This window comes from Hylobates moloch, unplaced genomic scaffold (genome assembly GCF_009828535.3).
Source record: "Hylobates moloch isolate HMO894 unplaced genomic scaffold, HMol_V3 SCAFFOLD_4, whole genome shotgun sequence".
NCBI classification, from domain to species: Eukaryota; Metazoa; Chordata; class Mammalia; order Primates; family Hylobatidae; genus Hylobates; species Hylobates moloch.
The window spans coordinates 28,002,161-28,026,427 of NW_026652279.1; the positions used below are offsets into that span (position 1 = coordinate 28,002,161).

The window sequence follows — 24,267 nt, forward strand, 5'->3', positions numbered from 1 at the left end:
CTTCTAGGGGCTGGGCTCAAAGGGAGCCCAGGGAAAGTGTTCGAGAAGCAACTGTCATTTCTGTTGTGCATGTCATGCTGTCCACAGCAGTTTTTATCAAAAGGGAGCTTGGGGGGACTAGGAAAGTAGTTATCTTGTGTACCACATAGGGAGCCTAGAGGTGGGGAATCTGTTCTGAAAGGGAGAAGGACATGGTGGGCCTCCCTCACTCCTCCCCTCCCTGCCACCTTTTATGCTGAGGTCAGCTCTGCAAATGTGTCACCCTGGACAGAATCTTATGACACTTTTCTCATGGTGGCCTTAATCACGAGGAAAAGGAAGCATTCATTTTACCTTAAACATGACTTACCTTGCAAGTAGGCGCTAGATCCCAGGGGCTCATGGTCCTTGTTGCATGAATCCTTGCAACAGTCCTGATAGGGAAGTTTCTTCCCTACTTTGCTGATAAGGAAACAGCCTCAGAGAGGTTAAGTAACTTGTCCAGGGTCACACAGCTGAGGCCAGGGTCCTAAGCATTCAAATTCTTGCTATTCACTGAGCTATTATTCATAAACTCTGGCAAATTCCAGAATTAATTGAGGACATTTACACTTGATCATGTGGTCCCCAAGAATAGAACTCTTTTAAAGGGGGTCCTGGGTAGGTTAGGAAGTTTAATTATCCCTCATGGAGTTTTTCTGAAGCGTAGAGTGTGGGTGGGGGATTTCAGAGACCAGGGCCACCCTCTCACCACACATCTGACTTCTGTTTATGCCAACATCTTTGTGCCTTCCTACAGGTCTGGGTAGATGCTGGAACGCAGATCTTTTTCTCCTATGCCATTTGCCTGGGCTGTCTGACTGCTCTGGGAAGTTATAACAATTATAACAACAACTGCTACAGGTGAGCATTTCCCTGGGCCCTGCCAGCTCTCCACCAAACCCTGAGAGCCCTCTAACCTGCCAGGCTAGTTTATGTTTGTCTGCCCACCTTGCAGGGCCCCAGGAGGAGACAGATAGGCTGTTTGTTGGCCTCCCGCTACCGAAGGGTCAAAGAGTGGGCCACCAAGGAGCTAGGAGAATAACAAATGCAGTCAGAGTCTCTCTCAGGCTGCAAAGCCAATTCCCCACCACTACCGAAATCTCATTCAGGTCTCAGTGCCACCTCGTATGGTAAAGACGTATCCCAGGGTGGATAAGTGACTTGCCTGAGACACAGGCTAGTACATACACCAAGGGCCTTGTTCTCCCGCCTACTATTTAGAAACCTGCTTCCTGCCCTTCATACTTGACTGTAGGGTCCTCTTCTGCCCCACCTGGGGCCAGTGCCCCACTTTGCCCCTCAGCCTAACACGTCTCTCTGGCCTCCTGTAGCTGGCTGCACCAGGGCTGGGAGGGGGTTTAGGTGAGGAGGCGAGCCCCACTGTCTGACCCTTGGCTGCCTGGCCTCTCACGCCTGCAGCTTGAGTTCTACAGCAAGGCTGAGACCTGTGGAGGGCAGGGGACCTGCCCAAGGTCACCCTGCAGTGTGTGGTGGAAGTGCTGATCTAGGATGATGGTCAGTCTGTTGAGGTTTTGGTCTGTTGGGGTCTCTGCACCCTTGAACTCAGTGCCTGGTACACAACAGGTTAATATTTCATGGTAGATGGACAGTGCACCTCTTCCTTAGAGTCTAAGAGCTCCTTAAGCAGGGATAAGACCATGGAATAATGACAGTGCTATGATCTCTTATCACAGAGTAGTGGAGAAAGGAAGTTGTTTTTTTTGTTTTGCTTTGGTTTTGTTTTTGTTTTTTTTAACAAATGGTTCTAAGATAGGATAAGTATTTTGGGGAAATCATCAAATTAGATGATCATATATCATCCCGTCTTTCCACCGTAATAAGTGTCAGATTGATTACAGAGTTAAATATTTTTTAAAAGAAAAGCATCCTATAAGTAGGAATGAAATACTGATTTCAGAATGGGAAAAGATGTAGAAAACATCAAAAATAATTAAAAGAATCACAAAAGAACTAAGTGGCAGATTAGTCCACATAAATATGGAGAACATCTAAATTTCTGGAAAGAAACACAGAAACTATTCAAAGTAGCCACCTCCGTAAAGTGAGAGTGGGAAGTCAGAGGTGGGGAGGCGGGCTTTTCCCACTTCTACCTTCTATACAGCTTAAATGGGGGCGTTTTGTTTAGTTTCTTTTGTTTAACTTTGAGTACGTATTGCTTTTATAATTTTTAAAAAATTGTTAATACAAATATCATCTACATTATTTTATTTCCAAATATGAGAATTTTCTATAATGAGCATCCCAACAACATACGATACTCAAGGGGTTTATATCCACAATATATAAAGAATACAAACAAGTCTATGGGAAAAACACTAAAACACCAGTAAAAAAACAAGCAACACGCTCTTTTTTTTTTCTTTGAGATGGAGTCACACTCAGTCACCCAGGCTGGATTGCAGTGGCGTGATCTCGGCTCACTGCAAGCTCTGCCTCCCAGGTTCACGCCATTCTCCTGCTTCAGCCTCCCGAGTAGCTGGGACTACAGGTGCCCGCCACCACACCCGGCTAATTTTTTGCATTTTTAGTAGAGACAGGGTTTCACCGTGTTAGCCAGGATGGTCTTGATCTCCTGACCTCGTGATCCACCTGCCTCAGCCTCCCAAAGTGCTGGGATTACAGGCGTGAGCCACAGCGCCCAGCCAACACACTCTTAAAATATTGAGAGTGTTTTTCCCAAGTCCTGTTAAGCATAGGTGAGGGTAGGTGAGCAGGTCATGCCATACCTGGTGGGACAGGAACTTGGAATTAACCACCACATCACTGGGTCATCGTGTGGCTCGAGTGGCACCGTGCATTTGAAAGAACTTTTACCAGTGATAGCGTCCCTCCCACATTACCCTATCTTTGAGACAGGGAAAGTGAAGCTGGTGGAGGCGGTACCTTGCTAGACGTGGCAGGGCCTGGACTCTGACTGGGGTCTCTCAGTGTCCATCCTGGCCTCCCCACTACATCCTTTCTGAGAGCTAGCTTAGTGGTCACATTATGAACTCACTTGTTAAGTCAGCAGTGTTTACTGTGTGTCTACTAAGTGCGAGGCCCTGGAATCGGTACCATGGGAGCTGCAGACAGCAGTGGTGCAGCCTATAGAGTTTGTAACTTGGGGAAATCAAGACAATGGGGAAGTTAATGTGGGCAGGTCCAACATGCTGAAAAGAGAAGCTATTGTAGAATCCAGTGTGCCATCAGGCCACCATGAGTTCTGCTTCTAGGGTTCTTTGGGTGAGAGGTATTTGGGTGACTGGATGACAATGAGATGCTAAAAACAGTCAGAGCAGGCTGTCCAGAAGAAGGCATCTAGTTTTGTGGAGGATGTGGGCATGAGGGATGAGAAGTAAAGATCTTTGTCAGCCATAATGAAAATGTTAACCATGGACAGGAAGAGAGAGGCACCCAGATAGGAAGAATAGCACGTGCAGGCTTCCAGGCTGGACCAAGTCTGACCCCCTTGGGAGTTCTTTCAAATGTACACTGTGTACAGTATCACCCCATCGGTGGCTTGCAGTCAGCATGGGGACCCATGTGCTGGGCCCTTCAGAGATCGCTTGGTCACTGTCCCCTGCAGCTAGGCTGTCACCACCATAAGGACGTGGGCCGGATGTTCTTGTTGTCTGCTGCATCCCTTGTACTTAGTTTAGTGCTGACTTCCATGCAGGGAAGTCAGAACAAAACCACCCCATTACACAAGCAAGGAGACGGCAGCCCATGGAGCTCGAGTCCCTTACTCCTGTTCACATTGCCAGGGATGGAGCGTGGCTTTTCACCTGAGTCTTCTTGGCTCTTGCACCCCTATTCCTCACTACCAGGGGTGGCCAGCTCTTTCCCAGCTACTGGAGTTGAAGAGGATTTGGCCAAAACTGCCTTGTCTCCAGGCTGTGTCTTGGGGCAGTGGCAGCTTCATTCCCCACTGAGTGCGTGGAGGAGGTATGCTGTCAGCCATGGGTCCCTTCTGCTTTCCCCTCCAGCAGGCAGGTTTTATTCCATCTCTCCCATCAGCAGAAGAAAGCAAATCCCCTGGGTGGCAATGCAAAAATTAGAAGATTCATTTTATTTCCTTTTTCAAATTGTTCTGCAAGTGGGTCTTCTCAACTCCAGTGGAGTAAATTAGTACCCTCTCTCCTGACAGCATAATAGCTTCTGGAGGTCTTAAAAGCCCAGCTCAGCGCCTGCTGACTTCAAAGCACTGTTACATAAGCGTTTTACCTAGACGTGGGAGCTGGGGAAGGAATTAGAGGGATGGAAATGGAGCGAGCCAGGCAGGGAAAATCCTCACTTCCGAAGACACCACTAAGCTCTGTCTGCTTGAAGGGGTGGGTGTTCTGAGGACTGGAGGGGAGGAGGGACAGGTCATGCATGGGGCTGGAAGGGACCTTAGGTCCCTAAAGAGCTTCTCTGTCTCTCCTTCTGTCTCTCCATAATGTGAGGAAGTCACTCAACAGACCTGTGCAGGAAGATGGGAATTTTTTAACAAGGAACATTTGTTTTTCAACACCTGTGTGGATGCCCAGAGACAATTTTTTAAAGTCAGGATTTGTTCATCTTAATTTTTAGGGTGCATCATTTTTGTTTAGCTCCTAGCAAAAGCATGGGCTTTGATCTATCTGACTCATCTCCCTCAGCCTCAGGATTCAGTGAAACCTAGCCCAGGGCTGGCATACTGCAGGTGCTGAAAGCATCACGTGGGAGAATTCCAGAATGGAGAGGCTGTAGACAAAGGCTTTCCTCCCTGGTATCATCCAATGTCCACTGTTTGATTAGTCAGGGCCATTTTGCCTCAGACTTCAGGAAACAGGCACAAGGAGCAGATATATCCCAACCTTAGGAATAACTCTGCCCTTACCTGGGCATAGCTGAATTTCTTTTGGAGCAGAGGTAAATCAGACTTGCAGATAAAGTCCCCACTTATACCAGCCCAGCCAGCATTCACAGTGCCAGAAGAGTTATTTGAAGGGACCCGTATCAGTCATCCATGGCCACAATACTGCTGTGTAACAAACAACCCCAGCACACAGGGGCCGACCGCATCAAGTGATTGCTTGTATTGCTCACAAGTCTGCTGGTCAGCTGGGGAGACTCTCCTGTAGGCTGTAGATTGAAAGACCCTGTGTTTGGCTCCAAGGTCCAAGCCAGGCTCAAGTCAGCTCCACGTGTGTACATTCTGGGGTCTAGGCCGAAAGGATAGCAGCTCCCCTGGGGAAGTTCTCATCGAAAATCACAGAAATGATATAGGACAAATCCAATCATGCAAGCCCATCTCAAGCCTCTGTTTATGTCACATCTGCTAACATCCTGTTGTCCAAAGCAAGTCATGTGGCTAAGCCCAAAGTCAGTGAGGGCAGGGAAATATACTTCACTCCAAGGAAGAAGGTTGTGAGAGTGACTCCTTGCTGAAAAATAATTTGATCTAGCACAAGGCCAAGAAATTCTGTTATCCAAGCACCTTGTATAGCCAGTGAGATCAGGTTCAAAGGAAAAATATTGCGGGGAGAATTGGAACCCAAGGCTGTCGACCACCAGTTCAATGCTCTCTCTACCCTTGATTCCTAGGGTCATTGCGAGGCAACAGGGTGTTACAACCACCAACAACATTAATGTAACCTTTGGTTGCTTTATAAAAAGTATGATACCAGAAGAAGAGGAGGTGAGAGTCCTGCTGTGTTGTTGAGAATAGTTCTGGATGTGACAATTGAGGAGGGACTGGATAAGCTGTAGTGTATTACAGATTTCAAGCAAAATAAGGAATTGGTAAGGGAACTGGAATGTGTAACGGAGAACAAAAAACTCAAGGGGCTATAGGGCCATTATCTTCAGATCTCCCAAGCCTGAAGGAACTCCAGGCTGTTTTGGAGGGTAAAGCTAACTATCAGAGAGAACAAGCATGGGTGAATACAATATGAGAAAGTTCTTAGCACTCTAAGCAGTAAGAGCTGTCCAACAAGGGGAAAGTACCACTGGAAAAAATGGCCGGCTCCTCATGCCTGGGTGTGCAAGCAGAGGTCAGCCGGCCACCCGCAGCGATGCCATGGAGGCTCGTCATGCCTCTGGCAGGAGGTTGAACAAGGTCACCTGGCAGCTCCTCCCCTATAAAATGGGGTATTAACATGGATTGTATGCCTAAGTCTCAGTCCAGGCACTGCAGTGGCTAAGACTCTAAGATTCTAAGAGGCTAACTTCCTGACTTGGTGATTTTAGGATGCTGGGCCTGAGGCAGGACAGGCTGGGATTCGAGGGTACCGTCTTCATCTTGACAAAGTTCCATTGTTTCTAGTCTGATTTCTCCTGGGCCATGGCTTTATGCTGGTGCTTCTTAGCTGGTGAGTGCCCCCCTCCCAAAAGCAGGGGACAGTCACTGCTCTGATAAACCTCTCCATGCAAGGGTTCAACTTGGAAGGGGCTGCTCCCTCGCAGCAGCAGAGCAGAGACAGACTGAGGTCTGGCAGATGCTGCTCCAGTAAACAGCTTGGCCAGGATGAATGTTACCATAAAGCCTCTCCCCCAGAGGCTGCCAGAGCTTCAGGTGCAAGGCCCATGGTTGCTCCCCTGGCTGAGAAGCCCCCATTTCTCCCATGGAGGCTTCTCCTGCCCTCCTTGCTTTGAGCTCCCAGGAATACTTCCCAGGCTTTCTCTCCTACCAGGGACTTGGAGGAGTGTCGGTGTGTTTCGAAGTATTTTCTCATTAGTTCTGCATTTCCCCATGTGCCAGCCTCCCTTCCCATGCTGGCTCCACGCTTCTGATTCGTGACCTACCTTATCTTCTAGAAATTCAGGAGAAGCTGTGTGACCATGGGCCAGCCACCTAACCTCTCAGAACCATGAGTGCTCCATCAGAAAAAGAGCTGCCTGTGCCCACACTTCCCTGCCTGCCCCACAGGACAGCCATGGTGCTCGGGTGGAGAACGTTTGAGCCGTGCACCGGTTCTGCCTACTCTGACCCTAGTGCCTCTCGCTGCTTCCCCACAGGGACTGCATCATGCTCTGTTGCCTGAACAGCGGCACCAGCTTCGTTGCTGGGTTTGCCATCTTCTCAGTCCTGGGTTTTATGGCGTACGAGCAGGGGGTACCCATTGCTGAGGTGGCAGAGTCAGGTAAGTTCGCCAAAGGTGGGGATGGAAAAGGCGGCAAGGGAGGCCGGGAGTGATGGTCATCATGGAAATGCGATCTTCCTCCTTGGCTCACACATCTCCTGGATTCAGGCCTCAGAAAGGGGCCCCACCATCCATCCACAATCCAGGATCCTGGGAATTACCTAGGAGGAAAGCCTCCACACCTCCTCCCTCCCAAATCCAAGGCATCCCCAAGTTTTGTAGATGCTGTCGCCCACTTCATTCATTTCTCCCAAGCTTCACTGTCTCCCCACTAGCCCAGGCCACCATCACTGCTCACCTGGATGGCTCAGAAACCTTTCACCGGACTCTCTCCCTCTGCTATCGTCACTTCCACTCCATGCTCTACCCTGCAGAGGGATTTTTTTTTTTCAAAATGCAAATCTGAACATGTCTTCTCTGATGAAAAGCCCTTCTTGGCTTCTCATAGTGCTAGACTCAGCATGGCCACAAGGCCCTGTGTTGCCCGGCTCGTGTGGCCCCACCAGCCTCACCACCCACCATTCCCCCACGCTCACTCTGCCCCACCACAGCGGTCTGCTTCACCTCTGCAAGTTAACTCTCCCCTCCTCCCTCAGGGCCTTTGCACATGCTTCCCCTTTGCTTGGAGAGCACCTCTCCCTCCCTCTGTTTCCTCTAGACATAGAATCACCATGAATGTGACAGCCTTAAGTATAGATTGACATGTGTTTGTAGCAAACCCACCACGAGCAGGGTTATCATTGTTTGAGTGAGTGTACAAAATGGTGAAAAACTCTTTCCTTGATTTACATGGTATTTGAATTTCCAGAAAATTAAGTACATATGAAAAAGTACATAGCTTGTGTTTACATGACAAATGGAGTCTAACCTCAGATAAATATAAATAGGTTTTTCACCTACAAGCATGTCCAGTGGGACATTTTTTTTAAGAGCAGCACAGGACATCTGGCCTCCCTGGCCTCCATCTACTCAAGGCCAGTCCTGCCCCCACTCATTGTGACAACTGACCCACCTCCCTCTCGAACCCAGGTTCAGGGTGTGGCTATTTAGATTTGGCATGTGCAGTCAGGGAAGCACCCCTCTGACCCACCAAGATCGTCAGGCCAAGGGGTGTGGATGTCAAAGGAGGCAGCTGATCAGCAAGCTCTGCTCCATGACTGCTCAGAGTCCACCTTGCTCTTGGTCGTGTTTATCAGAGATGCAGGGGCCCCTGCTGAAATCAGGGGTACAAGCTAGACCAGAGGATATGAGTATGATCAAAACCCTCAATCGCTGGGCACCTACTCATTGGACAGGAACTGTTACACACATCATCTCATATGATGCTCAGCTCAGCCCTCTGAAGTGGCATTTTTGCTACCCCCATTTTACAGATGGGAAAACTGAGGCTCAGGGATGTGAGGTCACTTAACTAAGGACACACAGGCTGGAAGCAAGACAGCTGGAACTTAATCCAGGCCATCTGGCTATCAAACTCATGTACTTCCCACTCCATCCCACTGTGGCTGGGGCACCTAGCCCTTCACAAAACACCTTTGCATCTTCCTCACGTTCAACCACGGGAAGCCCTGCGAGGAGGGATCATTGCCTTCTCAACAGTAGCATTGCTTTCTGTGAGAATCCATGTCCTCCTCTGTAAAGTGCACACCCTGAAACTCCCTCGCAGTGTTGCATGAGACAGAGTATCCACAGCACTGTTGTTGCTCATTTTATCATTGCTTCTGTTTTGGAGGGGAGTCCCACAGAGGAGTAATAGGAAGAAAAAAAGGCAACTAAAATTAAATTTTGGACATTTTCTTATTCAGTTGAAAGAATCCTCATTGCAGAAAAACAGAGAAACATTAACAGAAGAAAAAAAATTCAAATCCAACGCAACACCTTGGGGTTATCCCGCTAGGATTTTTCATACGTATGTAGCTACAAGCGTGGTGATCAAAACTGGATCATATTATCCTTGGCATTATGTAGGCTGAGTTCTTCCGTTTATAATAAAGCATGAGGAGCTTACCCCTCGTAAAAATAGATTGCTATCATTGAGTTGTGTGATATTCCATTGAATTGATACACTGGAATTGACTTTCTCTGTCCCACTTGTCAGGCCGTAAGATGGTTGTTTTTTCATATACTACCTCATGAAATGCTCCTGGCACCTCTGCAACATAAGTTTTACCAGGGCCTCCACTCGGGGCTGTGCAGACTATGCCCTGCACAACTCCAGCAGGCACTATTCACACAGCAGTCCTAGCTTTTACAGTGCCTATTACAGACGAGGACCTTGTAGCTGAGAAAGATGAAGGGGTTCATCCAAGAGCATATAGTCCATAAGCAGTGCAGCCTGGATCTGGTCTCTTCTGCCTTGCTTTTTTGTGTTGCTGTTGGCATCAAGCAGGAAAGCCTGCTCTGTGACCCTGGTTGGGGATGTGGATCACACCAAGACCCTTTTTAGGAGTCTGCCAATTGGAGAAAATGTAAGTTACAGCTGAATATGTAGTCACCTCATCTTTCTCAGAAGGACCTGGGCTCACTTGCTGAGGCATGATTTTTGGAAAATACTTAATTAGATGCCAGAACACTCAGTGGGATGTCCCAGAATACCTTGGAGACTGAGCCAGGGAGACAGAATGTACTTCTTGCAGTGTTCAGATTTTCTTCTGTTCTAAGCCTAGTGCCTGAGATTTGCTGACCTTCCCTGCATGCCCTGCATCTGTCTCTGATGCTGTTACACTCAGGATGCTCTCTCCTAGGGGAATGATTTTACACAGCTTATAGTTGGGTCTTACTTCTTTATCCAGCCTCATAATCTCTTAACTGGAGTATGTGGTCCATTTGTATTTTGTACTGATTGATGTGGTTAGGTCCTGAGGTCTGTTTTAGGGCAGAAAATGTCAGAATAATAATCAGAAGTGGGAAGTATCAGTTGTGTGGTGGAAGTGCAAAGTGATATGTTATTAACTTGAACAAGTTATGTATAGTCTTGGTCCAATTGCTTAGAGAAAAACAATAAGAGGTAGAGCTAAAAAGCTAGCAGATGAAACAAAATTGAAAATTAAAAATATTTATTAACCCAAAAGAATGCATGAAATTGCCACAGAGTAAAACTAAACAAAATAAGCAAACAAAAACGGAAAACCAAAAAGAAAACAAATACAAAATAGTAGACTTAAATCCAGCCATATTAATACTTATATTAAATTTAAATGGACCAGATACACTAATTAAAAGGCAGAGATTATCAGACCAGATTTTTTTTAAAAAAAAGACCCAACTATAAAATGTCTAAAAGAGACACACTTTAAAGACACAGATAAAGTATAAAAGAATGGGAAAAGATATACCATTCAAACAATAAACATAAGAAAACTGGCTTGACTATATAAGTGTTGGACAAAGTAAACTTCAAGCCAAAAAATATTAGCAGAGATAAAGAGGAACACCTCATACTGATAAAAGGGGCAATTCATTGTGAAGACATAACAGTCCTAATGAGTTTGTACCTGAAAGCAGAGATTTGTTATATAGGGAGCTAAAACTGATAGAACTAGAGGGGAAAATAGACAAATCCACAAGCATAGTTGGAGATTTTAACACCCCTCTCTAACTAATGATAGAACAATTATATGAAATGTCAATAAAGACATAGAGAGCTGAACAATACTATCAACCACAATGACTTCATTGATATTTATTAAACAGTGCACTCAGTACCTGCAGAGCACAATTCTTTTCCAGTGGACATGGAACATTCACCAAGATAGACCATATACTATGCCATAAAACAAGCATTAGTGTATTTCAAGAAATTGAAATCCATTAATATAATGCACCATGTTAATAGATCTAATAAAAAAACATAAGATTAGCTTCATCGATGCTTAAAAAGCCTTTAACAAGATTTAACACCCATTTACAATATAAAATAATCAAGAAAATAGAAATTGAGGAGTACTTTTTGAAATGATGTATGTGTGTAAAAGTTTTTAAAAAGCAGATATCTATAGTATCTACCCATTATGTGAAAAAAGAAGGGGAGATGAGAAAATATGTCTACTCATTTGTGCAAAAGAAATACAGAAAGGATTAACTAGAAACAAACAAGAATGGTTACCTTCAGGGGTTGTTGGAAAAGGGGTGGAAAGAAGGGAGGAATGGGAATGAGGGAAGAAGGATGAGAAGGAAGCAGTGCTTCTCTGAATATATCATTTTTTATTAGCTCTGAGTCTTGGTAATATTTCACATACCACTCAAAATAAACAATGTTTTTTGTGGTGGAACTCTAAATGGAATACAAACAGTAACAAATGAACCTAACTGTACTACAAATGAAAAATGTCACCATGCTGAAGGGAATGGGGAAGGAAAAACTAACCTATGTAACTTTGAGAAACAGCATCTTGACTGGATATTTTAAGGCTAAAGACAAAAATAACTGTACTGTGCTCCAGTTAGTACAGGGGTAGCAATTCCACAGCTGTTGTAAGTGTGTATATTAGGATTGAACAAATAGGTAAATATTTTATAGATAATTAGTCAGATTTTTCACTAAGAAAGAAGTTATAAATAAGGAAAGGAGAGATGCTAGAATGTCTTTTATTGGAATTGGAAGTATCAGTATTTTAAAATTCATGGTTTTCATCTATGTACAGATAGATATAGAAATATTCATGTGTATATGCATGGATAAATATACATATATTTCCTATCTTTGTGTGCTGAGAGGGCCTGAAAGCAATAATACTCCACAGTTATGAGCACACCTAGGGCTCAGATCTTGGTTTCTAAACACTATTCTTCAATTAGAAAAAAAAAAAAAACAGAGCTCCTTGGCAAAGTAGTTGATTTCAGGGCTAGGGCAACACAAGGTGAAGCTAGAACATTTTTGTGATGCCAAAAAATAAGGAAGTGCTCAGAAGAAAAGGTTGGAGGCATGTCAAAAAGCCATAGAAATCAACCTGAAGGAACTCCCAATGGTTAAAACTGAAATAACTTGAACAGCAAAATATATAATGATAGTATTGGATTGTAACCCATAGAATAAACTACCCAGGAGTCCATACTCACATATATAAATAATTGAATAAATAAATGGTGTGAAAGGACAGCTATTCCTTGGAGAAGAATTGTAATTAATAAATACAGAAGGAATGGCTGGGCGCAGTGGCTCACGCTTGTAATCCCAGCACTTTGGGAGGCCGAGGCAGGCGGATCATGAGGTCAGGAGATCGAGACCACGGAAATATCAAATCACCATTAGGCAAACACCGTTGTAATCATGGTTGCAGGCAAGACCCACCAATGGATACTAAAATCAGTAGGTAAAAGTTGGAGTAGAAACAGGATATTTTCATAATCTCAAAATATTTCCTCCTGCAGGAGCGTTAACAATTACAAAGAGAAAAAGAGTAATGTTATAGTGGAGAAACCTAGCAGACAACAGTTTAACCTTAACCTTAAGTGATCAAGGTAAACATCACCAGTAATAATATTGATTGACATGTACCCCCTGATATAATACACCAGAAAGAATATAACATCACTGCTGTGGTTTTCTAGCCAAAAGATGCACAACCTCAGCATAAGTCATGAGGAAACATCAGACCAACCCACATCAAGAGACATTCTGCAAAACAACAACCAGAACTCATCAAAAATGTTGAATTTAGGAAAGACCAAAAAAAGACTAAGGGACTGCCACAGACTGTAGAAGACTAAAGAAATACAACCACTGACCACTAAATGCAACGTGGAGTTCTGAATTAAATGTTGGAACAGAAAAAAGGGGGCAAAAGGAGAAAAACTGGCAGAAGATGAATAAGATCTGTGGCTTAATTAATGGTAATATACCAATAATAATTTACCAGTCATTAAATGTTGAAAGTGTTCCCCTAAAATCAGAAACAAAGCAAGGATGTATGCTGTCTCTGCCTCTATACCATATGGCAATGAAGTTCCTAGAGAGTGCAATAAGGCAAGAACAAGAAAAATAATTAAAGGGAAAAATAAAAATTTTCTTGATAAACATACTGACTGAGTCAAAAATCCTAAGGAACCTACAAAAAATGTAACAAGTGAATTAGTGACATCAAAGGACAAAATAAATAAAATATATTGTACTTCTTTACATGCTAGCGGGAAACAATTGGAAAGTTTTTAACTTCTGCTCTTCACAAGACACCATTAAGAAAATGAAAAGGCAAGCCACAGACTAGGAGAAAATATTTGTAATAACTCCTCTGATAAAGGATTTACATCCTAAACATATAAAGAACTCTCACAATCAAATAAAAAGGAAACAACCTAATGAAAAAAAATGGACCAAAAAATCAAGCCATCACTTCACAAAAGAAGACATATGAACAGACAATAAACGTGAAGATACTCGATGTCATTAGCTATCAGGGAAATGCAAATGAAAACTATGATATAACATCTCACTCCCACTGTAATCACACATCTTAAAAGACTGACAATATCAAGTGTTGGCAAGGATGTGGACCCACTGGAAATTGGAAACATTGCTGGTAGGACTGTAAAATGGCATAGCTACTTTGAAAATCAGTTTGGAATTTCTTAAAATGTTAAACATATGATTGCCATATGACCCAGCAATTCCACTTCTAGGTAGAATAGGCAAAACTAATCCGAGGACAAAAAAAAAATTGAATTGATGGTTGCCCAAAGTGAAGATGAGGAGCGGAGGCGAAGAGACAGCAGAGAGGCCCAAGGGGCCAGTGGCAGTGTTCTATAGCTTGATTGCCATGGCTTGATTGTCATGTTGGTTATCTGGGTGTATACGCTTTTTAAAAGTTCATTAAACTATTGTGTGTCAATTATACCTTAATGAAGCTGCTCTTTAACGTAAAAAATCAGATTTCATGTCTATTAAGCATTTACCTGCTTCAGTGCTTTCCATTTATTGTGTCATCTCACTGAATTCTCAAAACTGCTTTTTTTAGGTAGGACTTTATTATCCCCATATTTCAGCTAAGAAAACAGATTTGAGCCCAGGCCGCCTGGCTACAGAGCCTGTCCTCTTGACCACTGTGCCACAGGGCTAGACTCTCAGGTATCTGTCTGCTGACATTGATAAAGTTCATCCCAAGGACACGTTAACCCAGCCCTCTATGTGCAGCAAATAAAACAAGGGAGGGACCTGGAAACGAGATTGGAAACCAAAGGAAGAGGCTGCCAGGGTGGAATAGCGTTTCTCCAGCCTAGACCCGACCTACCTACACCACAACCACTGGGTGCCTGGTCCTTGCCTCCCCCTGGGCAGACAGATTCAGAATCGCTGAGTGGGCCTGAGAATCTGAATTTTAACAAGAAACTGCACCTTGCCCCTTGAGAACAGTAGAGACATGTCCAGAGGAAGGTCCACGGATCAGTCCAACCTAAGCTTGAATCCTGACCCATCCAAGGCCCTTGTTTACCTCTTTCTGCCTCAACTTGCTCATCTGCAAAATGGGCATCAGAATAGCACCAACCGCATGGAGTGGCTGGGAAACAGAAGTGATTTGAGTGAGAGGCAGGCACAGTGCCTGGTGCAGAGTGCCAGAGGCACTCAGTAAATGCTGGATTAAAATAGCAATGGTATGAGGGATGGGACTCCACCCAGTGGCTTTCTCTCTCTCCCTTGCTTCAGGCCCTGGCCTGGCCTTTATTGCATACCCCAAGGCGGTCACCATGATGCCTCTCTCCCCACTGTGGGCCACCTTGTTCTTCATGATGCTCATCTTCCTGGGCCTGGACAGCCAGGTAAGGGGCCATGGGGAAGGGGATCCCAGGAGGGAGGGGAGCCTGGGCCAGGAGGCCAGTCACCACCCTTAGGAGTGGCTCCCCAGGCGCAGCCACTCCCACCTGGCCCTGGCATCAGGGCCCTGCCCACCATCCCCCATTCCACCCTCCACTTCCCTCCCAGCAACCCTTGCACCCCCCATTCACCAGGTGGGCTCCACACTTACCCACAAATGTCTGTTCCGGCCCCTCTAAGCCTTCCCAAACACTGTTTTCCTTACTGGAATTCCCAACTCTCAATTCACGTTTAGAAAAATTTGCTAAATACTTCCCTTCTGCTCAACCACTCCTGCCAACAGCACTGCCTGGCACAGCAGAAGACAGTCTCAGAGAGTGAGTCCCACAGTATGCATATCCCTGTCCCAACCCAATCACTGAGGACATGGACACATAGAAAAGCACCTCTTCTTCCTCCATCTCTGTCCTGGATGCCACCACCAGCTCTGCCCCACCACCGCCTGCCTGCCTCTGTGCTCGGCCCTCCCTAGAGGCCCCTTTGCCGACCTCCCTCTGCTTGGCAGCCTCCTTTCCTGGCGAGGAGGGTAGACCTGGAGCTAGTAACTCACCCGTGCACTCAGTTTCCCTTTGTTGCCACACAGCGTGCAGGCGCTCACTTCCTGCACTGAGCACACTCCAGACTCCCATCCCAGGTCCCCGGCCTCTTTCCCAGACCATTCCCCCATCAGTCCCTGAAACCCACCCTTTGCCTGCTGCTCCTCACAGCTGTTTTCCCTAGGAGCTCTGGAGAACTTACCCCAGCCACAGCCTCCCCGTCTCGGAGACTGGGGTCTCTTGGCCAACCAGTGCTGTGCTGTGCAGGGGGCTCTGCAGGCAAAGCAGTCAGACCCCCTGGGCCCCCAGGTGAAGTGGGGAGACACACCCAGCCCAGCCTGTGGGAGTGCCACCCTCACCCATGACCTTGTGCCAGTTGAGTCCCTTGGCACCCAAGCCCCACGGCCAGTATGTCTGTCAAGCCAGCCGAGTCCAATTTCTTCCCCTGATGGGTTTCCCAGAAGCTGCTAAGCCAAATCACCGGGTGTTTCTGCTGATAATCTTCCCTTATTGTTGCTGTTGCAGGCAGAGGCCTTGGAGGGATTGGCAGCTTATGCGTGACAGGCCAGGCCTGTCTGGCAGAGGGAGGCAGGGCCTGGGGCCTCAGCTTGGCAAGTCCCTGGGCTGAGCTAAGCCAGCACTTGGGCCTGGGGGCCCGAGGTCTGGTACAAAAAGTGGTGGCCACTCTGCCTACCCCCATGCGTGCTGCCCTTGCTGTGTGCCTTGGATACATTCTCAGTTCATTGTCACAATAACCACACAGGCTGGGGGCTCCTTTCATTACCTCCATTTTATAGAAGAAGAAACTGAGGTTCAGAGATACTGAGTGACTTGCTTGGTCGTGCACCCGAGCCCATCTGCCTCTTGGCCTACACACTGCAGGTGTCTCGTCAGTTTCAATTCTGGATAAACAACCTCCCTTGCGTCCCATCCTCTTCCCTAGGACCTGGAGAAAGAATAGAGCCAGCCCTTGCTGCTGAGGCAGAGCAGCTGCGAGGCCACAGCCTGGGCTTGAGTCCCAGCCCCATGACTTGCCAGCTGTGTACCTTGGGCTAGTCACCTCGCCTCTCTGTGCCTCATTCCCTTTGTCTGCACAAGGAGTATTGAAACACCTTTTCTGAGGAGGCAGAGGTGAATCAGAAAGGATTTGCAGCCAACAAATGGCTCCAGGGAAGGGGCGCTTCCCAACAAGGTGGCTGGCAAAAGAACCCTTGACTCCTCCCTCCCTCCCTCAAGGCAGGGCAGTGGGGTGGGTAAAGTCCAGCTCTGGAGCAAGATCACCTCGTTCAAATCCAGACTTTGCCACTTATCACCTGTGTGATCTTGGGTAAATTGTGTACTCCCTCCTCTGTGCTTCTGTGTCTTCATTTACAAAATGAGAATAATAGTAGTACAGACCATGTAGAGGCTACATAAATTAATGTACGCTAACTGCCTAAAACAGAGCCTGGCACATCGCAGGTATGATGTGTTTGTTATTATTCCTGTTATTATTATTAATTTAGCAAACATTTCTTGAGCCTCTCCCTCCTCTGTGCCAGGGGCCCTGAGCTAGACACAGGAAATAGACAGATGACAATAATGTGGCCCCTTCCCTCCAGGATCCCACCTGCTTGTAAGGAGACAGATATAAGCAGGCAAGGGCCCCCAGGGTGAGGGGTGTGCCCAGGGCAGAGGAGAGGGATGGGCTGTCCTGAGTGGGGGACGAGAGTGATCAGGAAAAGGTTCATGCAGATCTGCCCCCAGTGCCATGAGAACCAGGTGAGGGGGCGGTTGGTATCTTAGGATATTCAGGCTGGCTGTTAATGGGTGGGTAGGAACTGGGCAGATACCTTGTACCTGGCCTTGTGCTTAGCACGCAGGATACAGATGCTTAGTGGCTCAAACTCGGCCATTGATGCCTGCATTGTTTGGCTGGGGCCCAAAGACACCCAGCAGAGACAAAGAGCTGGAAGTTGGCTCACCTCTGATTGCCCTCCACCCAGCAGAGGGGCCTCATCTGCCAGAAACAAAGGGCAGGGAAGTATCCCAACCCCGGACACCACAGAGACAGACCAGAGCCTGCTATCAGCAGAGCGTGTAACTCCCACTACAGGCACAGAAATCCCAGTCTTGCCTCAAGGGCAGGGGCTGGTCTCATTTAAGTTGCCCACCCCAGCACAGAGCCCAGCACGTAGGCATGTGACAGGCAGCATGCGGGAGAAGGAGGAGTACTAGATTTGGAGTCTGAAGACCCCAGCTCAAGTCCTGATTGCCACGTCTTTGCTGAATAATCTTGGGCAGGTCACTCCCCATCTCTGAGTCTCAGCATCCTCATCTGTTAAATGGGCATGACTGGAGCTCCACTAGTGCTGGGATTACTGTTATCCTGAGGCCCCTCGTCTGCATCAATGGGTGTGGGAATGAAGGAAGCCCAGGGTTCAGGCCTGCTGCACTTGCCCAGAGCCTGGGCCACCAGGAGCGGCCTTGTCCTTGAGTTTCACACCATCGTATCTCCCCGTCCAGTTTGTGTGTGTGGAAAGCCTGGTGACCGCTGTGGTGGACATGTACCCCAAGGTCTTCCGGAGGGGTTACCGGCGGGAGCTGCTCATCCTAGCCTTGTCTGTTATCTCCTATTTTCTGGGCCTCGTGATGTTAACAGAGGTGAGTGGCACGGTTTGGGCTGCACGGGGTGAAGTGGGTGTGTGACGTCAACTCCCAGCTCTATAAGTGACCAGCTATGTGACCCGGGTCAGGTCTAGTGCCCTCTGCCACTCGGTTTATGCTTCCTCCTAGCGGGTCATGGTGAGGATCTAATGGAAGTTCTCATCAAGCCCTCAGCACAGTGTCTTCATGTGCAAGTGCTCAGCTAAAGGCCGCTGCTGTTATTCACAGAGGGGAGTCACACTCACCAGGGGAACGCTGGGTTGATCTGTCATGGTGAGCACATGGACGCCTGGGCCATCCCTAAGAGTAACTTCTGGGTGAAGCAACAACGTCAGCTACTGGCCCCTACGGCAGTTACCTATGAGTGGTTTCATGTTCAAAGCAGGCTTTTCTGGGCATCTCTGAGAATAGGCTCCCATGATGATATTGGCACCTTCAGGCACCGTGTGCGCCAGCCTGGGACTTCTATGTGTGCCCCTCTTCTCATTGTCCCTGCTGGGCCTGCAAGTTAGGAGAGGTTCTCCATGACCTCCGAATTAAGACCATCTGATAAAACCATATTTTTCTACCCCACCTCCCATAGCCATCCTGTCAAATAAATACCTTCTTACGATATGGGAAGGTAACATTAGGTATTTTTCTCCCCGTATGCACAAAATTAATTAATTTAAAAAGAAAAAAAAGAACTGTTGCCTAGAAACAAGAAGAGATTTTGTAAGAAACATGGAAAGAAATGAGGGAACTCAGAATCAGTAAAAGCAGCTGATGTAATATTGAGGTCAGGCTAGAAAGCATTTGGGTTCATGCCACCTTGTTGCGTCTACTCATCCCCCCCACTTTCCAACTCATATGCTGCCTCCTCCTGGAAGCCTTCTTAGCTTGCCTTCCCTCATTCATGCCCCCAGCCCCTAGCACTTTGTTTGCAGCTCAGTTCAGTCTCTTCTTCCCCATTAACATGATCTCTGGTCCACCTGTTCACCTGTCTCCCCCACCAGACCTCAGGCGCTGTGAGAACAGGAGCCAGCCCTCATTTGGCTTCATGCCCTCAGAGCCAATTCAGCACCTGGCATGGGGTGGGTGCTCAGTGCACAGTGGCTGGCATCATTACCTCGCCCAGTCATTGTCACATTAATGAGAGTGATAATCAGTGTTGGAGCAAATAAATGGTACGACGCTTCCCAGTTTCCACCTCACCTCTCCCCACTCGGAGAAACTGGCGCTGCAGTAAGCAGGGCCTCATTAAGCATTGATTAATTAGAGTCTCTCGTCACAGTCTTGTCACATACAAATTGGGGGGTTAGCCTGATGCATTAAAGAGGCTAACGGACAGAATTCCAAGAGGAGCAGATGTTGGCACGGGCATCAGCTGCTTGGAGAAGGCAGATAGTGGAGGGTGCTTCTTGAACTGCCTGCCCCAGGTGCCCCCAGCTCACCGAGTCTTTGATACACAACCTGTGACTGAGGCCTCACATCTGCCCAAGGGGTGTTTCATGGCCCCCAGAGGCCATCAGGGAGCCAGTACCACAGTCACCCAAGACTGTTAATCAGCAGGCACTTGGGCTTCACATGCCAACCCTCCGCCTTCTCGGAGGAATATCTGTGATCAATTGCAGTGGAGAAGTTCAAATTGCCAAATGGGCCATGCCACCTTGGCCTTCATGGTAATTGCTGGAAGGAACTTTCCCTCACTTATACACATTTAAAGCTCAACTCTAAGAAAAATAGGCCACAAACTTCTTTTCTTCCACCAAGGCAGTATGATGAGTGGTTGAGAGTATGGGCTTTGCAGACAGATGACCTGGGTTCAATCCTCAGCCCTTGACTAGCTGGCTGGATGACCTGCAGCAGGTGTTGTCGCTGCTCCTTGCCTCAGTTTCCTCATGTGAACAGTGGAGATAACACTAGTGCCTGCCTTCTAATTGCACCATGAAGGACCAACTGGATTAAGACACAGGAAGCGGTTTAACACAGCCTGCTACTTGCTGAATGCTGCATTAAGATTTCTTTGTTCCTTTGTAAAGTATAATGTTCATGGGAGGAGAGCAGCTGGAGGTGGGGGCGGGTCTCAGGTATTAACTCAGAAAGCCAAGCCCTGTACTCCACAGAGAGGTGCCTCAGACCTGCTCCTGACCCCCACAGACCTGAATATTCACTGTAGTTGTCACAGATGGGAGAACCCAGGCCAGGCGTGGCCCGCTGAGAGATCCATTTTGTTTCGTCCTCACTGTGTTTTTTAAAAAGACGAAGTTGCCAACAATTAAAACAGAAAAATTTCCCATACAAATCTGCATTTCTGGTGTCTTCCATAAAATCTGCAGATCTGGCCTCACAGCTGCATTCCCCAGCAACTGCCCTCCAGAGGTGTGTAGCTAGATGGGGCCCATACTCTCCAGTTAGCCATGGTCCCCACCACTCCCTGGTACCAAACCCACCCCCTTTTTCTCGTATCATCTGTCTGGCCTCGTGGGCATTGAGATGTTTCTCCCTGTCTAGATGAAGACATGAAGGAGTCCCATGGTGTGTGGTCTGTGAGTGACAGGAGGAGGCCCAGGGCACCCTGGGAGCACAGAGGGGAAGCAGAACTCCAAGGAAGTCCCCATGGCAGAAGCACAGGAGGCTCTCCAGGTTTCATTCCAGCCCCCTAATGCACTGTCCTGGTATTCAGACTACCCCACCCCACCTGATCCTTCCTACCTCTTTGACACTTTTATTTCCCCTGCGTTTGATTGCATCCTCTAAGGACCCTCATTGTATTGTAAAGATTTTATTTAGAGACCCCCGCTCTCCCTACATCTGTGGCTGGTGTCTTCTCCCCTCCCCTCCCTCCTAGAAAACCTTCCCAGATTACCTTGGTCAGCTGAGCTCACACATTCTAGGACATCACTAAACTCAGTCATCACGGATTTGTATGCTACAGAGCTGGCCTGTGGTCATTTCTTCATCCCATGAAGATGGACCACATACCTCCTGCGTGCCAAGCCCTGGGCCAGAAACTGGGACCCAGCACTGGACAAAGCCAGTTGGACTCCCTCCCCCATGGAGATCACACTCTACAGGATTTAACTTACATTTATTACCCCCTACTGTGCGCCAGCCCCACTCCCCCCGTTTTAATTGTGAGTCCACAAAACATGCTATGAAGGCCCAAAGAAAGAATGAGGCCATCAGAAAGGGCTTCCTGAAGGAGGTGGCATTTGATCTGAGCTTTGAAGGAACTTACCAGGTGAAAGGGAATAGCATGTGTAGAGGCACAGAGGTGAGGCTGTCCCTTGGTCTGTCCAGGAGGGGCTGTGGGAAGGGAGATGAGGCCAATGAGGAGGGCAGCAGCCGTGACTGGCAGGCTGAAAGGAGCCAAAGGGTCACTTTAAACTACCCCGTTTGGTTGGATTTGCACGTTTCAGAGAAAGGTTCCTCTGAAAGCTGGCATGCAGACGGATTGGAGAGGGTGAGGCTGGAGACAGGGAGGCCAGTCAGGAGGCTGTTATAGCCATCCAGGGAGGGGTGCTGAGCCTCCCCCATCTCGATTTTCTGTGTAGTCTCTGGCCCTTGGGGAGCTGGAAAGTGAGGGGCTGAGACAAGACAAACCATCTGCGGTCCCAGCAGCCCCCAAAGGACAGGGAATTAGGGGGCACCCAGATGGGAGGGTGCAATTTTCAAACTGGGAAGACTAGCGAGAAACAGATTCTTGGCAGTGGTAGCCACAGAGCAGAGAGAGGGACCTTCCTGAGGCCAGATGGCTGACCCTGCTCTCCCATGTGTCCGTTCACCTCCCATCCGTCTGTGTGTCTGTTCCCCGACCTGCAGGGTGGCATGTACATCTTCCAGCTCTTTGACTCCTATGCTGCCAGTGGGATGTGCCTTCTCTTCGTGGCCATCTTTGAGTGCATCTGCATCGGCTGGGTGTATGGTGAGTAGCAGCCAAGCCCGTCCACACCCCAGCTGCCCACCAGGTGCCCAGGATCCTGGTGCTTGGACTCTGGTTGGCTCTTGTTCTCTGTGGCTTATCTTGGTCTATACTGGCCTCTTCTTTCTCTTCAGGGATTCCTTGGCCTTTTCCCACTGTTGGTAGACCTTCTGCTTTCACATCCTGCAGCACAGGAAGGGGTTCAGGGCTCAGGCACTATGATCTTGGGCCAGTTCTTCCCCTGAGGCTCAGTTTTCCCCTTTGTAAAATAACAGTAGTCATGTCTCCAAGTGGGAGAAAGTGTAGTCGAGCAGCAGCCTGCATGGTGCCTGGCCTTCCATAGACAACCACCTCAGGTCCTCCTGCTCCCCAAGCCCAAAAAGTGGGTGAGGGTTGCTGGGCTCAGTGATGGTCACTCCTGCCATGAGTGTGGCTTGGGAATGGATGCCTCTGCAGGCCCCTGCTCTGTAGCAGCCCTGCCAGGCTCCTGCCTTCGAAATCCTCATCCCCACCCCTGATTGCCTTGCCTCCAAAGGGATCACCTTCTGCCTTTCTCCCAGAAATTCATCATTTCCTGGGCCTGAGGCCAGGAGAGCTTTCTCCAGTAGTGGGCCAGCATCCCTCCTGCTGCTCTTTATTCTGAAACCTCACACATGTAACATCTTGGTCGTTATTTAAGCAGTACAAAGGTTCCTGCAGCAGTTTTTCTGTCTCAGGCTGGAGAAAGCAAACACTCCTAGCCATTCCTCTGACTCATGTACAAAACTTCTCTGGGGTGTGTATGTTCCCCTCTGATTTATTCCGGACAGGAAGCAACCGGTTCTATGATAACATTGAAGACATGATTGGCTACCGGCCACCGTCGCTCATTAAGTGGTGCTGGAAGATCATGACCCCTGGGATCTGTGCGGTAAGGGCCTCACCAGGAGCCACCTCCAGCCATCTACCCACCCATCTACCCCCCAACCCACGTTTCCACTCCGTAGCCCCCAGCCTGGCCGAGGCTGGACCTGAGGAGGCTGATGTCCCCTGGTTCAGGCCACCTTGCAAAGCTGCACCCATGGGCACAGGCTCTGGGCTTAGCCAAGCAGTGGCCTCATTGGGATCCCAGTGTTGCTGTGTGACCAGGAGCACAGCGCTTCCCTTCTCAGGACCTCAGGTTCTGCATACGCAAATGAGGCACTGGATCCGCCTCAGAGGGCCGAGGACTATGTGGGGAACAAAGACCTGTCCCCATCTTGTTGTTAACCATGAAGGCAGCAGAGCCGAGGATGACACTGGGGCTCATGCTCTGCCTGAGACCGGACCACAGTGGGGCCTTTGTGAGCAGACATTTAATTAAAAAGCACCCAATCCCTCCTTATCCATTTCTTGGCACTGGAAGTAACTCAGCATCTTCACAGACTGTGGTAGTTCGGAGAAGCAACTTTAAAACCAGTCCCGAGGAGTAACTAGAAAAAATAAAAATTCCTAACTGGGCAGAGGCCGGGGAAGAGGCTCCTGGGGGTGGGGAGAGGTCCTCACAGCCCAGCGAGGTCCCAGGACCCAGGGCCACATTCCCTGAGCATCTGTTGCCTGTGGAATGGGGCTCCAGCCTGCTGTGCCTCAAGCCCACTGTGGTCTTGGCAGGGCCTCACTTTTCACGGCTGTGAAACAGGGCCAGCCTCCTTCCCTGCCAGCCTCCGGCTAGTCTGTGCCTGGGCCTCAGACCCCTCATGGCCTAGCAGGGCTGAGGGCCCATCCCCCAGGCACCTGCCCCCATCTCTCTGCAGGGGATCTTCATCTTCTTCTTGATCAAGTACAAGCCGCTTAAGTACAACAACATCTACACCTACCCAGCCTGGGGCTATGGCATTGGCTGGCTCATGGCCCTGTCGTCCATGCTCTGCATCCCGCTCTGGATCTGCATCACAGTGTGGAAGACGGATGGGACGCTGCCCGAGGTGAGACCACCCCAGGAGGGCTGGGTGTGGGCAGGGTTCACGCCTTGGGTCCCAGTTTCCTCATCTGCACGGTGCGCGATGACAGCCTGTGCCCACCTGCCTCAAGGGGACGCTGTGGGAAACTCCTCTCTGGCCAATGCTCATCATCATGGTTGTGCCCAAGGTGTCTCTGTGAGGTCTTTTGGCTGAGCCGGTTTCTAGTAGCCCAGCCTCTGTCTTCCTGTCTGTAAAATGGGATAACCGCATTACCTAACTTACAGAGGCTGTGAGAACTCAGTGAGTTCATACAGGAAAAGCCCTGGGA

General features: G+C 48.2%; 1 protein-coding gene across 1 annotated transcript in view; it reads left to right on the forward strand.

The window, feature by feature from the left end:
* Positions 1-24,267, forward strand: part of SLC6A11 (solute carrier family 6 member 11) — a 122,942-nt gene that overhangs the window by 93,327 nt on the left and 5,348 nt on the right. The window contains exons 7-13 of the mRNA XM_032149720.2: positions 779-882; positions 7,003-7,127; positions 14,767-14,879; positions 17,976-18,113; positions 21,921-22,023; positions 22,830-22,930; positions 23,793-23,963. Coding sequence (XP_032005611.1) covers positions 779-882; positions 7,003-7,127; positions 14,767-14,879; positions 17,976-18,113; positions 21,921-22,023; positions 22,830-22,930; positions 23,793-23,963 — 855 coding nt within the window. The remainder of the gene's footprint in view (positions 1-778; positions 883-7,002; positions 7,128-14,766; positions 14,880-17,975; positions 18,114-21,920; positions 22,024-22,829; positions 22,931-23,792; positions 23,964-24,267) is intronic.